This window comes from Muntiacus reevesi, chromosome 3 (assembly GCF_963930625.1).
Source record: "Muntiacus reevesi chromosome 3, mMunRee1.1, whole genome shotgun sequence".
Lineage (NCBI taxonomy): Eukaryota > Metazoa > Chordata > Mammalia > Artiodactyla > Cervidae > Muntiacus > Muntiacus reevesi.
Window position 1 is genome coordinate 94,978,441 of NC_089251.1, and position 18,029 is coordinate 94,996,469.

General features: G+C 46.8%; 1 protein-coding gene across 34 annotated transcripts in view; it reads right to left on the minus strand.

The window, feature by feature from the left end:
- The window catches only part of MAP4K4 (mitogen-activated protein kinase kinase kinase kinase 4), a 146,781-nt gene that overhangs the window by 59,623 nt on the left and 69,129 nt on the right, over positions 1 to 18,029 (minus strand). For all 34 annotated transcript variants that reach the window (XM_065929681.1, XM_065929674.1, XM_065929698.1 and 31 more), the window contains exon 3: positions 14,611 to 14,667. In XM_065929681.1, the coding sequence (XP_065785753.1) occupies positions 14,611 to 14,667 (57 nt within the window). The remainder of the gene's footprint in view (positions 1 to 14,610; positions 14,668 to 18,029) is intronic.

The window sequence follows — 18,029 nt, forward strand, 5'->3', positions numbered from 1 at the left end:
CATGGTAGGACTTCTCACTGCTGGAGGAGTTAGGTTTGTCTTTTATGACGACTTCAGGGGGCCAGGACTCCTGCAAGTCTGAGCCTGGATTCCTTTGGATTTCACCCCACACGCCTCTGCGCTCTGCTGACTCTGCTTCACATCCTTCCCTGGTTGTAAATCGCAGCTGAGGCCAGGTATAGGCTGACTCCTGAGTCCTCCTAGAAAGCCATTAAACCTGAGGATGGTCCTGAAGGCCTCTCCAATGCACACAGGTGTATTTTTTTTTTTATGTAACTTTTTATTTTATATCGCAGTATAACCAATGACTTTGATCAATACTTTAGCCACCTGATGCAAACAGGAGAAGACTGATGCTGGAAAAGATATGAAGGCAAAAGGAGAAGAGGGCGGCAGAGGATGAGATGGTTGGATGGCATCACGGACTCAATGCACATGAATTTATCTGAGCAAGTTTCGGGAGACAGTAAAGGACAAGGAAGCCTGGCGTGCTGCCGTCCATGGAGTCGTAGAAAGTCAGACAGGACTTAGCGACTGAGCAGCAACAGAGCTGATTAACAATGTAGTGACAGCTTCAGGCGGACATCAATAGGACTCCCCATCCATGCATTAATACACGTCTCCACTCTCTCCCCAAACTCCCCTCCCATCCAGGCTACCACCTAACATTGAGCAGAGTTCCAAGGCGATGAACATCTTTTTAAGTAAGTTTGCTAGGAACGGAGGCAAGAAGGGAAGTGTCGAGACGAGAAGTAGAATTTTGCACTTATAGTCCTCAAGTAAATTTAAAAAAGAAAAGCTGGTGGGGAGGGAGGATAAGATTTTTACAGAACAGTGCCCATATTTAAAAAAAATAGCAATTTACGTGATTGAAAAATTGCTGGGTGTTTTTTTCTTTCAATTGAGCTATTTATTTTCCCTGAGAAAAACGCTTTCGATTCACGAAGTGACAAGGTAGCCGTATCCGCCTGGAGATGGTTCATCAACAATTACAAAGAGCTCCCTTTCACGGCAAGTTTTATTTTACCAAGAGCTCAAGAATAGCTCCTTCTGGAGCATAATTAATCTTTCTATTCCACTCTACCTCTGAGAAGAGCCTGCATTAAAAGACTAAGTGTTTAGTAATTGTTTAAATGAATGAATTAGTGCAACTTCATGAACAGCATTAAAACATCCAAGAACAAAAGCCCCAAAACCATGGTTGACACATTCCCTTCCCAGTCCCACTGCACCTGACCAAAATCAAGAGCACTTTCTCTTACTTCCAGTAAGAATGGATGATAATGGTTTCCTGTTCCGATTTTTTTTTTCTAACCCATGCAGCGATAGAAATAATACGTATGAAAATAAGCGCTGTCTCCATTGTCATAAAAGGGAATACATGTATATTTGCCAACACTCAAAACACGTTTGGAAATTCGCCTTTAAAGCTGCCAGGACATGGCAGAAAATAGAAGCTGAACACCACCCATGTGAAGGACTCCATCCTAGGACTGGAAAGGCGAGGAGAACCCTCTAACAGTCAGCTTCCCACAGCGTTTATAGCTCAGGACGGAGTAACAGTGAGCATGGAAGGAACATAAGGAAACTGCTCCCCAGGTAGCCACTAAAACAGTACGAGGAGAGAACTCACGGGCGGGACCGAAGCGGTCGCCAAGGCCCAGACCATGTGACTACACCAGGGGACAAAGCCGCCTCCTGAGGCAGGAGGCAGATGGAGGAGGATGCTGAGGACGCAGGCCACCTGCAGAGGTCAGGCAGCAGCTGCTCAGGAGGGCAGGTGGGTGAGTCAATGAGTGATGTCATTTTATTAACTTCAATGAGGAGAAGGGAGCAAAGAAACCGCCATTTACATGTAAAAATTACATGCTGGCCACTGTGCATCTATTATGTCACGAAAGCCTGTGAAGTAGGAATTATTCCATTTTACAGATGAGGAAACTGGAGCTTTATTAAATTTAACTCTAGGCTCTAGTCTGCCAAAGGACATTAACGCTGTCTTAGAGTAAAAGCCAGGACATGACTATTAAATAAACGCGGCTGACTTTCGATGAGGCTCATAAAGTATAAGTTCACTTTGAAAAATATTTATGGGCCTAACATTTCTGTTCACAGGAAAAAGGAAAAAGTAAATAAATCAATTTTATTAGTTTGGTGACCATTCTAAAAACAAAAGCCAGAAATGTACTCACTCTTTCTAACCACTAATAATTTTAAGAGACTCCTTTATTTTCTTTCCTAGAGGGATGAAATTCAAGTGTGAAGGGCAGGTCTTACTATTATATATTTATGATTAATGTATAATACCTATGGTTACTTTTAATATTTTTTATTACAAAAATATGAGAACTGTAAAATGTGGCCATACCCCCAAGAATATTCTACTACAACAAAACAGTACTAGAATTTTCTTGGACAATGAAATCAATTGTTGTTGCTGTTCAGTCACTTTGTCAAGTCCGACTCTTTGTGACCCCATGGACTGCAGCACATCAGGCTTCCCTGTCCTTCACTATCTCCCAGAGTTTGCTCAAACCCATGTCCACTGAGTCAGTGATGATATCTAACCGTCTCATCCTCTGCCGCCCCCTTCTCCTCTTGCCCTCAATCTTTCTCAGCATCACGGTCTTTTCCAGTGAGTTGGCTCTTTGCATCAGGTGGCCAAAGTATTAGACATTTACCATCAGTCCTTCCAATGAATATTCAGGGCTGATTTCCTTTAGTTTGGACTGGTTTTATCTCCTTGCTGTCCAAGGGACGCTCAAGACTCTTTTCCAGCACCACAGTTCAAAAGCATCAATTCTTCAGTACTCAAGAACTAATACTATGCATCTGTTATGTGTTTCTCTAAGTGCCCACCAAAAAGAGAAGACCCTGTCCAACTCAAAGATCTGAATGCCTACGAAACCTACTGGGCATCGCCTCTGGTTACCTGGTGCTAGGCAGACCCCAAGTACAGGACACAGAGCTGCACTCTCAGAGTGAACTAGGGGCTATCAGAGCACAATGGAAAGATCAGGGTGCTATTCTGGCAAGGAGCTGTGGACTCCGAGCAAGTCAATCACGGCTCTAATCATCACGTGTTGTCACCCGTGTATAAAGTCGACGTGACAAGCATAAAAGATCTGAAGCATACAGTTCATCTAGTCTTAATCTTCCTCTGCTCACTTACTGATGAAACAGACAGGAACAGCACACAAGAATTTACATATTTTGTTAATCCTTAGTTACATTCTTTACACTGAGTAAATCAATCACAGATAAAAACAAATTCTATCTCCGCAAAAATAAACTAATCCTTTACAAAAATCTCACCTTTTTTTACATCCTCACCAGCAGTAGTAGTGAAGTCGCTCAGTCGTGTCCGACTCTGTTACCTTTAAAACACATTTGCTGTTTTTTGTTGTTGTTTAGTTGCTCAGTCGTGTCCAACTCTTTTGCGAGTGTAGGCCCGCCCCAGTCTCCTCTGTCCATGGGATTCTCCAGCAAGAATACTGGAGCGGGTTGCCATTTCCTTCTTCAGGGGATCTTCCTGACCCAGGGACTGAATCTGCATCTCTTGCATTGGCAGGCAGGTTCTTTAACACTGAGCCACCTGTGAAGTCCTTAAAACACATCCTCAGGGACCTATTTGTTGAGTAGTTTGGCCTTAACCCTAAGTTAACTTCATATTTATTTTCAGGGAAAGGAGGATAGTGGCATTCAGAAGGAAAAAGAGTAAGTCTAGGGGAGGGACGGACTATTTGCATCTGGGATTAGCAGATGCAAATTATTAATGTATAGGATGAATATATGTATGTATAACTAAGTCACCTGGCTATAAACCAGAAATTAACACAACACTACAAATCAACTACACTCACTCAGAGACTGTCTGTTCTTGTGGTCCCAGCCTTTGTTCCTCCATTAGATACAGGGGAGGAGTGCATCCATGTCCCAGCTGAGCCTGGCCCACCCAGTGCCTGGTATAAGTCCTTAACAAACATCAGCTCACTTTATCCACTCTACACTTTATCACTGAAGATGAATTCTAGTGTCTTTTTAATTCTAGTAGAACTTTAAAAATATATATATATATATATATATGTCAGAAATAGTACAAAGCACCCTCTGGTGCTTACTCTACACCAGGTGTCCACAATGCAGGTGACATCACCCTCCAAGGCTTCCCAGGTGGCGTAGTCATAAAGAATACGCTGGCCAATGCGGGAGTCACAAGAGATGTGGGTTTGATTCCTGGGTTGGGAAGATTCCTTGGAGAAGGAAATGGCAGGCCACTCCAGGATTCTTGCCTGGAGAATCCCAGATATAGGAGACTTCAGTCCATGGGGTCGCAAACAGTCAGACACAGCTGAGCATCTGAGCATTCCAATCACCCTCCAAGGGGATGAAAAGTGGTTCCAAGAGGTGAGGGGAGACACCTACCACTTTTATGTATAAAGCACAAGGATACACACACAGTACATGAGCAGATGTGTGCAGACTATAGTTCCCATCAGTGTGATTAGAAAGAAAATCTTATGAGTCTTCTTAGGGAGGTGATTGTGAAAATGAGGGCATGATCTTTTGGGAACACAGTGGGACTAGTGGTTCTCAAAATTACTGTCATATTTTTTAATTAAAATAAACCAAAGCTTAATCAATCTCTAATTAACTTTCAGAGGTTTTCTTCAAGGACTTGCCTTATACCATTATTAAAATAATAACAACAATGAAGAGGTACAACTTGTGACCTTCATCTACAGAAGGCTGAAGAATGAAGACAATCCAAATTAGGAAGCTGAAATCTAATATCAAAATCATTTAAATTAAGTTAGAAGTTACCGAGCATAAGAAAATGCCAGATAAGGAAATTCAGCATCCCACAAACTTGGCACATCAGTTTCTCTCTCAGGAGCTGTGACAACCCTAGACAGGGTATTAAAAAACAGAGATATCACTTTGCCAACAAAGGTCTGTACAGTCAAAGCTATGATTTTTCCAGTAGTCATGTATGGATGTGAGAGCTGGACCACAAAGAAGGCTCAACGCTGAAGGATGATGCTTTTGAACCTGTGGTGTTAGAGAAGACTCTGGAGAGTCCCATGGACTGCAAGGAGATCAAACCAGTCCATCCTAAAGGAAATCAATCCTGAATATTCACTGGGAGGACTGATGCTGAAGCTACAATACTTTGGCCACCTGATGAGAAGAGATGACTTACTGGAAAAACCCTGAAGCTGGAAAGACTGACAGCAAGAGGAGAAGAGGGCGACAGAGGATGAGATGGTTGGATGGCATCATCAACTCAACGGACATGAGTCTGAGCAAACTCCAAGAGATGGTGAAGGGCCAGGGAAGCCTGGCGTGCTGCAGCCCATAAGGTCCCAAAGACTCGGACACGACTCAGCGAATGAACAACAAGCTGAGAGAAAGAAGGTGGTTTGTGAAGGCAAGTAAAAAACAGAAGGATATTTGGAGGAGTGTGCACACAGCGGTGTGAAGCTGAGTGCTGACTGATGCACTGCCCGCTTCCCTGACAACGGGGATGGCCTGCGGGAGGCGCAGGTGGGCGGGAAGAAGGAAGTAGGACCGGGCTGCAAGGCCGCAGTATCTAAGTGTCTTCCAGACAACAGCAGAATGGAACAAGTCACAGTCCACAGCACTCTCTCCCCGCCTCCCTTCTGTTCTCACTCGTTCATCACACCGTGCTCACCTCCAGCTGAAAACTGGTAACGCTGGGAGGCCTCACAGGGCCTTGCCTGGTCTCTGGAATGAGCGCGTGTGCTCCCTCCTGCCAGAGTGTGACCGCCCCAGGAGCAAGAATCTGCTGTCTCCTCCATGGAGCTGGCTCAAGACGATGCTCACGGTCCTGTTCCCCAGATTCGACCTACGTGGCTGACCATCAGGCCGCCTCTTCTGAGGCAGCTGGGTTAGTGGCTGGGCTTTACACAGCTTTAACTCTCCCATGCTCACTGTAGGAGCATGGGGCCAAAAGTGGGGAGGGCACACCCTAAATCCTGCCAACCAGTACCCTGAACCCCAGTGACCACTGGGCCCAGTATCCTCCCAATCTCCAAGGAATATGTCTCATGACCAACACTCAGGTCGTCAGGACTAAAAAAAAGTCTGTTCTGGCTGAATCTACACACTCTATCCACCCATCCTTTAAGGTCAGGATCATATCAGCTCTCCCAACAGCCTACTGAGAAGCCAGCATCTGAAACTGTTAATTCTTTCAAAGTTTCCATAAGTTGAGAAACAAGAGATCTGGGCTCTAGTCCCTGCCACCTAACTAGCCATGTGCTCCTGAGCATAAAGGTCAGTGTCTCCGAGCTGGACTCCTTCACTTGCAGGCCTGAGGGGGTGTCTTCTCTCCTAAGGGTTTTTGAACTTGAGGATGCCTCGAATCCCCTGGAGGGCTTGTTAAAACCCTGACTGCTGGGCCCCAAGCCAGCACTTCCAATGCAAGAGTCTGGGGTAGAACCTGAGACCCTGCATTTCTGACAAATTTCCAGGTGTGCTGCTGGGAGATAATTCACCACTACAACCCCATCTGATGCCAGGAAGGCATGGTGAAGGAAGGACCACGGGACCACTCTGCCAGAAGACTGAACTGGGTGAGGTGATGAGCAGCAGGGAGACACCCCCCAACCCCTAGACAGAGCACCATTTCACCCCTCTCCGACATAAAGCACTACATACTGTTCACCTCTGTTGTCTCCGCATCATCACAAGACGGTAGACCTCATGTGCCCAAAACAATTATTACACACATGTAAAGGCACTGAATTGCACCGCAGTATTTGGGTTTAAAGTGGTTCACCATCCACACAAGCTGGCCTAAGCTTTCTAAAACTGCTTTTTGAAATACACGCCTTTTTATATAGTTTTGACTTGCAAACCATGTAAATGATTCACACATTTGAAAATTAAATCAGGAGAAAAAGGAAACACTATGAATGAATTAAAATAGAAACTGAAGCTAGCAGCTACACACCCGATTGATATACCCCACAAGGAGATGAGTATTCCTAGTAACTTCTGAATATAGCACTCTGCAAATCCTTGACAGATAAAAGTCTAAGGACAAAAACAGCTTCAAACAAATAAAACTCTACTGTGTTCACTGATAAGTGGTAACATCGGTGTTGTAATTCTGAAATGATTTTACATTTACTGAAAGTGAAAGTCGCTCAGGCATGTCCAACTCTTTGTGACCCCACAGACAGGATACCAGGCTCCTCTGTCCATGGAATTCTCTAGGCAAGAATATTGAAGTAGGTTGCCATTCTCTTCTCCAGCACATCTATGTTTACTGGAGGATAAATTAAATAAGTAAATGTAATATTTTATTACGAACTAACAGTTTTCAGTCTAGGCAAAAATATATATATATAAAATACACAAGATTTTAGAAATTAAGGAAAAAATGATTCTGAAAAATATATTCCCAAGCTCCATCTACTGACAGGGTCTAGAAGCAAAAAGGGCTTTCCTGGTGGCTCAGACAGTAAGGAATCCGCCTACAATGCAGGAGAACCATGTTAGATCCCTGGGTCAAGAAAATTCCTCGGAGAAGGGAATGGTAACCCACTCCAGTACTCTAGCCTGGAGAATTCCATGGACAGAAGAGCCGGGCGGGCTACAGTCCATGAGGTCGCAAGGAGTCCGACACGACTGAGTCACACATTGTGACACACACAGGGAAGCAGAAAACCTTTGCAGCAGTGAGCTCACTGAGCGTCCAGATACCGGTTTCTGAGTGCATTTCCCAGTGAAAGAAACTAAGGCTCCTCAGAGGAAGGGACTCACATTCTGGAAGATGAGCCTCAAACACCTACTTGTCCCAAAAGACAAGGAAATATTCAGAAACTAATGGGGCCGTGTCAACGGGCTGCAGAAGGCAGTCTTTAAAGAGCTCCCCTGGCTAGATGTGGCATGCTTTCATGAGATAATAATAATGGCAGCTGCAACTGATGGATACACATGGAAGAAATATTAATAAAACTGCCTATGTCCATAGCAATATCTAGAAGAAAGAAGACAAGAAAGGGTGGGGTAGGTAAGAAAGGAAACTCTTCTTTACAGACTGATGCACACTAAGAAGCCTGGAAGATAGAATCTGAAAATCAGCACTTGGCAGTCATAAGGATTAACCCAGTGTCTACATGTGGATTGCTTCCATGGGCCGCAGCCGACAGCATGGGGACCTGTGCAGTCACGTCTTCCAGCAAAACGGCTTCACTAACACTGGGACAACCAGGATGGACGTGCCCCCTGAGGTCATGCAACCGGAAGCTCCAACACCACCAGGGTGTTCTTGCCAAAAAACACTTACTGTGCATCTAATTAAGCCTCGATCTAATTTCCAGTATACAGGAAATACAGGAGGAGGAACAAGTTAAAGCACAACATGAGGAAACTATGAGACAAATCCAGAATGGGGACTAGTTTACCAAACAATTGGCTGAGCTCTTCCAAAAGTCAATTTCTCTTAAAAAAAAAAAAAAAGTTAGGAAGGACTGACCTAGATTAAAAGTAACTTAAGAGATAAGCTAACCAGTGTGTGTGTGTGTGTGCATACACCATATCTTCTTTATCCATTCGTCTATCAATGGATATACATACACACACACACACACACACACACACACACTAAAATATTCAGTTCAGTTGCTCAGTTGTGCCCGACTCTTTGCGACCCCATGAATTGCAGCACACCAGGCCTCCCTGTCTATCACCAACTCCCAGAGTTTACTCAAACCCATGTCCATCGAGTTGGTGATGCCATCCAGCCATCTCATCCTCTGTCGTGCCCTTCTCCTCCTGCCCTCAATCTTTCCCAGCATCAGGGTCTTTTCCAATGAGTCAACTCTTTGCATGAGGTGACCAAAGTACTGGAGTTTCAGCTTCAGCATCAGTCCTTCCAATGAACACCCAGGACTGATCGCCCCTAGGATGGACTGGTTGGATCTCCTTGCAGTTCAAGGGACTCTCAAGAGTCTTCTCCAACACCACAGTTCCAAAGCATCAATTTTTCAGCACTCAGCTTTCTTCACAGTCCAACTCTCACATCCATATATGATTACTGGAAAAACCATAGCCTTGACTAGACAGACCTTTGTTGACAAAGTGATGTCTCTGCTTTTTAATATGCTGTCTGGGTCGGTCATAACTTTCCTTCCAAGGAGAGTAAGCGTCTTTGAATTTCATGGCTGCAATCACCATCTGCAGTGATTATGGAGCCCCAAAAAATAAAGTCTGACACTGTTTCCACTGTTTCCCCGTCTATTTCCCATGAAGTGATGGGACTGGATGCCATGATCTTAGTTTTCTGAATGTTGATTTCTGAATGGAATATTACTTGACCATAAAAAAGAATGAAATAATGCCATTTCCAGCAACCTGGATGGACCTAGAGATTATCATACTAAGTGAAGTAAGTCAGACAGAGAAAGACAAGTAGCATATGATATGACTCATAGGTGAAATCTTTTTTAAAAAATGATACAAATGAACTTATTTACAAAATAGACTCATGGACACAGAAAAGAAACTTCTAGTTACCAAAGAGGATTGAGGGGGATGATAAAGTAAATGGTGGGGAGCGACCTAAACATACTACAACACATAAAACAGCTGAGCAACAAAGACTTACTGTATAGCGCAGGGAACTACACTCAGTATTCTGCAATAACCTATAATGGAAGAGAATGTGGCAAAGAGCCACTCTACTGTACCCCTGAAATTAACACAGCACTGTGAGTTACCTATACTTCATTTTTTAAAAAGATATTTTAAAAAGAGTGATAAGATATCCAAATCTAATGCACAAACCTCCATCGGACCATGACAGGAAAAAAATGGTTATAAAAACGTCCTTGGCATAACTGAGTATATTTGAAATAGACCACGTTAGGTGACAATCTGAAATGATTCATCCTCTCAAGTGGTATTTTGATTATAGCTGTATTTTAAGAGAAGTGTGCTCAAGTATTTACAAGCATTGCGTCTTGCTATCACAATACAGACATACCACATACACAAATGAAAGGCCAAAAGTTGCTGATTTCAGCGAAGGGTAGAGAGAGTTCACTTTCTGAACAGTGCTATAATTATGAACATTTTCATAATAAAGAGTTGGTTGCATATTATTTAAATAAAAACACAAATCTCACATCCTAGAAACAAATCCTAAAGAGTTTATGGACCCCAGGTTGAGAATTATTGATCTAGATCATTCTTTTGTTTGTTTACCTTCCAGAGTGTTAAATAAAAACGAGAGGTACCTCAACTGCAAGAGACAAACTATCAGGCTCTTGTGCGTAACAGGAAGGATGCAAGTGTGGCCTGAAGACATAGGACTGAGGCAGGCGGTGACTGGAGGATGGGGGTGCGGGGTGGGGGTGGAGGCTGCGGTGAGCCTCCCGAGGCTCAGGCTTTCCTTGCTGCCTTAGGTCAGGATTGTAACCGGAGAGCCGATGTATTTTAAAATACGGAAGAAGACAACTAAAACTGTCAATACTTTGTAAACATAATCACTTGTGCTTAAATAGGAGGGTTTTAAGGGGGTTTCCCAGGTGGTGCTAGTGGTAAAGGACTCTCCTGCCAATATAGGAGATGCAGGTTCAACCCCTGGGTCAGGACGATCCCCTGGAGGGCATGGCAACCTACTCCAGTATTCTTGCCCGGAGAATCCCATGGACAGAGCAGCCTGGCGGGCTACAGTCCGTGGGCTCACAGAGTCACACACACCTGAAGTGACTGAACACACAGCACAGCGAGCTAAGATTCCACACGTGACTTGGCACGTAGCGTTTTAAAGGGCAATGATTTCCCACTAAATAAAAGGCATAAAAAATTCACACACACACACACACATATATAAAGACACAAGGATTGAAATGAAGGGGCTATCAAGAATTCGAACAACCTATTCAAGTAACCCTCAAAATGTATTACAACACACACACACATACACACCTGTCACAATGCGGAATTCCGAATAAGCTCTGTGGACGGGATCAGTGCGCCGAGCCCCATGGCTCACCTTGGATCTACACCACGCAGGCAGACACACATGCTATAATCTAACACTGGGGTCCAGGTCAGCTCTGTGCAGGTGTTTAGTTGCGACACTGTACCACAGTTATGCAAGATGTGACCCTTGGGGAAAACTGGGTGCAAGATACGTGGGACCTGCTTGAACATTTTTCTGCAAATTCTTGTGAATCTCTAATTATCACAAAAGTTATGCATTGTAGATCTCACAGCCTGGCTTTGTCCTGTTTGAACACGCCCTTCAAAACCTCTCCACCACCAATCAGATACAAGACACTCTTTCTTTAAAAAGAATTCTTCCAAATCCTAAAGAAAAGCGATTCTTAAAAAAAAAAAAGAGTTGAAGCTCAAGAAGAAACATAAAGACATGTGTATATCTCCAGCAAACAAAGGGCTCCCTCCCAGACCCCTCGGTCTCCCAGAAAGCACCAGGGCAAAATGGGAATTCTCTGTCTGCTTTGTTTTCCGGGACCACACAATCAAGTGAAGCAGGTGAAGCGGACTCGGGCAGCGAGCCTGGAGTGGTTCATTCAGGGCTGAGGACAGCTGACAGCTGCGGACAGAACCACCCCCGCCACCCCCTCCCCACACCTGCTGCTCCTCTGGCCTTCAGAGAGCCTAACAACTGCCTCTCAATGTCACTCAAGAACAGGCTCGACAGGCGGGACCAGCCTGAGGTTCTTCCTAAGGATCAGCATCCACACCTTTTTGCTCCCGAGATGAGACTGAGTGGACTCAGAAATCAGGAAGCACCCTGCTCCCGACCAGGAACCCTCCCCCACAGTTTCTGCAAGCAGAAACACCAGCTGCCAATTCTCCCTCCTGCTCCCAAAGCCTGGCAAGAAGGGCAGAGAGGCAGGCCCCTGGAAGGGAAGGTCTGGGGCCATGCTCCCCAGGGCGCCGACTGCACCAGCTCTCCACCCACCATGGTATTTGCTCTTAGGTCAGAGGTCACTCTGAAGAGCGGTCACTGCATGAACACATCACACGAGAAACATTACTGAGAGGCCAACACGGTAAACGGTTGGTTGGGTTTTCATCTGCTCTGAAGACTCGCCATCTGGTTTTCATTTCACCTGAACACATGGGTTTTGCATAATTATTATTAAAGGAGTCTTGAAAATGCATTTGTCCGGTGCTGCCTGCTTTTTTCAGGCAAGGAAATACCTATGTGCTGCGCTGTGCTAAGTGGCTTGTCGTGTCTGACTCTGCAACCCTATGGACTGTAGCCCTCCAGTCTCCTTTGCCCATGGGATTTCCCAGGCAAGAATGCTGGAGTGGGTTGCCACGCCCTCCTCCAGGGGATCTTCCTGGCTCAGGGACTGAACCCACATCTCTGGCATCTCCTGCACTGGCAGGAGGGTTCCTTACCATTAGTACCACCTGGGAAGGCCCTACCTTTCGCATGCAACTCACGGCAAGTGTCTGGTACACACATGGGTCCGTGTTTTAGAGCCATGCTCAGAGACATGCTGGTGAGGAGATGCACAAGGGCACCAACGTTGACGACTGCTAAATGGGGGAAGCAGGGGGGTTTACTGTACCTTTTACTTTCCTGTATTTTACACTTTAAAATAAACCAACCACCCAACAACGACCGTTCATTGCAGAGAAACAATGTGCAGTGTGCACTGCAGGGATGAAGAGGATGTCCACAGAGCAGGCAAGTTCACTACAGCGCTCCCGGAGATGGCAGCCAGGCAGCGGGGGCTGGAGCCAGAGAAGAGCCTCCACTCTCAGGGGGGTTGGCAGATGCCACAAAGAACTTCCAGAGACGATGCTTAAAACGGTACCGAGTCTGCCCATAACCAAGGCAGGAAGGGTACTAGTAAATGTCAGAGGCTGGAGATCCACCACCAGGCAGCGTGAGCAGCCTGGCGGGAAGGGGCCCCGCTGGTCCATTCAGGGAGCACCTCATCAGTAACCGGTTGCGCCATTTCAATCACAGCAAGTCGGCATCTGCAGCGTTCACCACTCTGTGATCTTAACATTAGCATTTAACTGGAAAAGAATCCAATGGGATCACTAGAACACAACAGAAATCACCTAGGAGGTTACAAGAATCCTCTGGCCAGCCAAACAATGGTACTTTTTTATTATTAAAAAAAAAAATGACAGTGGTATTTCCTGGGCTGTTCAGAAGTTAAGACTCCGCACTTGCAGTGCAGGGGTCATGGGTTCGATCCATGGTTGGGAAACTAAGATCCCAAGTGCTGCAAGGTGCAGGTAAAAGGATGAAAACATAGAGCGAGAAGACAGCAGTCACTGCATCAAATGTCACACCTTCACATACTATATAAGGTCCTCCCAGCTGCCTGGTGGCCCAGAGATGACACTTTTAAGTCTCACTCAAGCAATCCACATGCTGGCAATGAGCGTTCCCAGAGACTGAGGGGAGAAGAAGGCAGAGGAGGAGACCCTCCAGGTGATCACCTGCACACCTGGGACCAGTTCGGCCATCTTCTCCCTCAATGGGTCCCACACTTGGGGAGATTACAGCTTGATTCAGACACCCCAAATGGTTTCTGGTTAGCTCATTCTAGAATCTCTATGATGTAAATTTCACTCATCATTTTCTCTCTCTCTCTGAACATCGCTCAGTCATGTTTGACTCTTTTGAGACCCCAGGGACTGTAGACCACCAGGTTTCTCTGTCTGTGGAATTCTCCAGGCAAGAATACTGGAGTGGGTTGCTATTCCCTTCTCCTTCCCAACCTCGGGAACGAACCCGGGTCTCCTGCATCTGCACTGCAGGCAGAGTCTTCACCATCTGAGCCACCTGAGAAGCCCCTATTCATAATTAAGCAAGTTAAAAGCAATCACGAGAGGATAAAGATTCAGATGAAAATTTAAAAGAAGATGGATTTGGTTCATTATACCCCGTGGTTACTTTTTTAAATTGAATGTGGACTCATGCCTGTGTGCACACGATCACACATGGGTATATACACACTTACCTTTCATCGGAGTTCATTTCTCCTCATTCCCATCCAAAGCTACACAGTAAAATCCTCATGTGGCCATTTTGAGAACTATTTTTTGCTACTAAATTTTGCCAACAATCTGCTCAGCATTCTAGCAGATGTTTCTGTTTGCAAACCTCTGGGAACTTGGCTGGATCTGTTTTCTTTCCCCCATGTCAAAAATAAAAGAAATGGCCCAAATGTGGCCCAATACCCCAGAGAACCTCTTCCCCACCCGCCCCCTCAACCTCCCTACTCATATGACCTCCGTGATGACTTCTCAAATCTTTTCCATTAGAGAAGATGTTTCCAATTATGGTCCATTATGCTGCCAAGGATGACATCATTCCGATGTGCCTTTTTTTTTTCTTCCCTTAAGAAAACGCTACTGATTCTTAGTTACTTGGGACCCATCTGCAACAACTTAAGCCAGCTTGTCTGCTGAGCCTTCTGAAGCCACAGTGTCACATGAGGGTAATTTGCTCAAGATCGATTCTCCAAACAGAACAACTCCTCTTCAATAGGGGGAGGCTGAAGGGAGACGGGAGGGATCCTTGTTTTTTATCTAAGGATTTCTTTGAAAACATCTGTGGCCCAACCTTACCTCGGTAACATCCATAACTTTGATGGCTGCCAGCTGACCTGTTTTAACATGTCGACCCTGAAAAACAGAAACAAAAGAAAGATAATTGGCACAAATGCTCTGCACCATGATGAGAACAGAACAGCTGAAGTTTCGACAAATCACCTCTTCTGAGTTTTTACCCCCAAAAGTGATGCTGACAAGAGTCCCAGGCTCTCCCAACAGAACCATACCGTTCTATTGGTTTGTAAGACTTCGTGAACCACACTGAAAGAACCAATCAAGCAGCATAACAAACAAGTTTTGATAAAAAATCAATTCCCTCCTTCTTTCCTGGGTTTCATTTACATATCATTGCCTTTCAATCAGAACATCTAAAACCTTTTCTTCCATACTTCAGGGTGATCAATCTTTTTTTCTCAACATTCCACATGAAGGAAACAACCAAAAAAAAAAAAAAAGTCTGGATGTCACACTGCCATCTGAGAAGCCCAGATATTATATTATTTACCATCAAAAACGGGTAATAGTCATCTTCTGCTGACGCACCCCCAATAGCACTTGATTTTCCAAGAGTTCACTGAGCGTCTTCCTAGACACTCTCCTGTGGGCCCAACGCAGGGAGGCGGCAGCATGGTTACTCAGAACAAGGTTGGGGGCAGGAGTGCATGCAGAGATGGGGTGCAGAGGGAGCACTGCCTTACAGCTGAGTCACAACTCCCGGCCCAGGACAGAAACATCTGTTACTCATGTGTATCACGAGCATCTCAGACAAGCTGGGCACTGCTCTGCCATCCCCTCTGCCGCAGGAGCTTCCTCGCCATTGGTTCTACCCCGCGTCCCTCTCTGCACTGCCCTGCGGGCATCTCCCCGGCCAGCAACAATGCTCTGCCCTGACACTGTGAGCACCCTCTCCTCGAGGGCTTTGCAGAAAACGGTCCTTCTGCAGCAAACGTGAAGCAGAAGGCATGTCCCCAGACTTTCCAAGAGGCTGCCTCACTGTGGCCTCGTGATGGAAAGAGTTATGAACTTTAGAACTTGAAACCCGAGAGGGGAAGCTCTCCATTTATTCTGGAAAGCTTGGGCAGGGACTCAAATTCCAACTTGGACAAAACAACTCCATGAAAATGACAGTGAATTACCAAGGAGTCTCAGCTCCCTGCGGTCACAGCAGTCCCTCGCTGAGCAGGGCTGCGGACAGCCTGGATGCAGGAAAGCCAGACACACAGAGCCCACAGGCCCGGAGCCTCCTTCCAACGTCCCCCACCTGCAGACCCCGCACCTCACCCCTACCTGGGCCACTGTCAGACGTCTGTAGAAGCCCCACCTCTGCGGTGGCATGGGGCGGGGAGGGAAGAACACTCCTCGTGGGCCAGTCCCAGGAGCCCTGCTTCCAGCCATGTCACCCAACCCCACTGCCAGTCCCCGAGTGCCCTCTGAGTCACCAGCTTCATGCTCCCATCACATCCTCCTGCATCCAGCACAGCACAAGGGACAGGCTGCCACAGCTGTTTGTGGTAGTCGCTCAGTCCTGTCTGCCTCTTTGTGACCCCATGGACTGTAGCCCGCCAGGCTCCTCCGTCCATGGGATTTCCCAGGCAAGAACACTGGAGTGGGTGGTCATTTACTTCTTCAAGGATCCTCCTGACCCAGGGACTAAACCTGGGTCTCTTGCAATGCAGGCAGATTCTTTACCATCTGAGCCACTAGGGGAACACAGCGGGTGACCCACAATCCCAGCCCCACACTGCACACGACGTGACCTAAGGGGCTGTCCCCCGCTTGGAGGTAGAGGGCGGACCCTGACAGTGTGTCAGGGAACTGGGCGTAGTGGCCAAGGTTGACCACCTGTCCATACACCATTCTGCGTCTGCTGACGTATCCGCCTTTGACTCTCACCCGAGGGTTCCGGGCTTTGGAAGCTCAGCCCCTCCGGAGCGTGGGGCCCACAGCTGTGACACGCAGATACGCAGGGCCAATGACCCTCTCTGGCTGCAGGACAGGGCGCCCAGCATGGGAACCACGGCCATACCCACACAAACGGCCTGCTCTGTCAGCAGGGACAGCGCTGCCCGTGTCATGGGGGTGTCACGGGAAAAAACGATGGAGGGGCAAAAGCAGCACTCAGCACAGGGTCAAGGGCAGCCCTGGTGATCGAGTACAGCTGGACCCTGTCCCCCACCACCAGTGACAGAAGACGAATTTACCAGCAGAGATTCAGCAGCCAGGTGACCGTGACCGTGGCCACACGATCCCGAAGCCAAGTTATAATTGCTGAGAATCCAAGAAGAGGAGAGCTTAAGAGGACAGGTAACTCTCCAGGTCTTTCCCCGTGAGGGACGCCAAGATCAGCTCCTCCTCACCAGGGCGGCCCCCAAACTGGACACACAAGCCCGATGCTCCTCCTGCAGTGATGTGCTCAGCTGGTCAGCCGTGTCCGACTCTGTGTGACCCCATGAACTGTAGCCCACCAGGCTCCTCCATCCTTGGGATTCTCCAGACAAGAATACTGGAGTGGGTCTCCATTCCCTTCCTTCTCCAAGGATCTTCCTGACCCGGGGACCGAACTCAGGTCTCCAGCCCCGTAGGTCGATTCTTCACCCACCGAGCCATCGGGCAACACCTTCCTGCAGTGGAGTTGCTGCCACGTAACCGGGAATGCAGAAGCCAAAAATAAAAGCTGGCTTTCAATCCCTGGCCTCTTCTCTCCCATGAGAAATCAGGGAAAGTCGATGAAAGAACACCCCAGAAGAACACTCTCTGGAATGTGAAGGCGAGTGTGAGCAAAGTTCAAGCCCCTCACCCATAGACTTGGGAAACTAAAATGTGTTCTTGTTGGTTCCTTCTTTTATCTCACAAATTTTCTTTCAATAAATACTGGAGATCAGAATGCTTTTGCTTTCTGTTGAGTTTAATTTGAGACAACTTTACAGATTAACTGCCTGAAATTGCTTAAGAGCAAAGCCCATTATCGGGCTTCCCTGGTGCTCAGACTGTAAAGAATCTTCCTGCAATGCAGGAGACCTGGGTTCGATCCCTGGGCTGGGAAGATCCCCTGGAGGAGGAACTGGCAACCCACTCCAGTCTTCTTGCCTAGAGAATCCCATGGACAGAAGAGCCTGGCAGGCTACAGGCTGACAAAAGAGTCGGACACGACTGAGCGACAGAGCATGAAAAGTCCATCAACACCAACCTAAGCAAGCAGAGGGTGGCGGCGTGCTCTTAACAAGTGGCCAGGATGTGAGCTGCAGGCTGAGGGGGTAGCCCACTACCCCTGGGCAGGGAGGGGGGGCGGGGTACCGAGAGGGCTGCAAAACAGTCCACAAGAAGGAGCATTACATAGTGACAGAAAGAAGAGAAAGACACCGCAGTCTGCAGCAGAAACTCAGCAAACAGGACAGGGTGAAGCCAAGTGCTCCGGGTCACCCTGGGTGCCACGA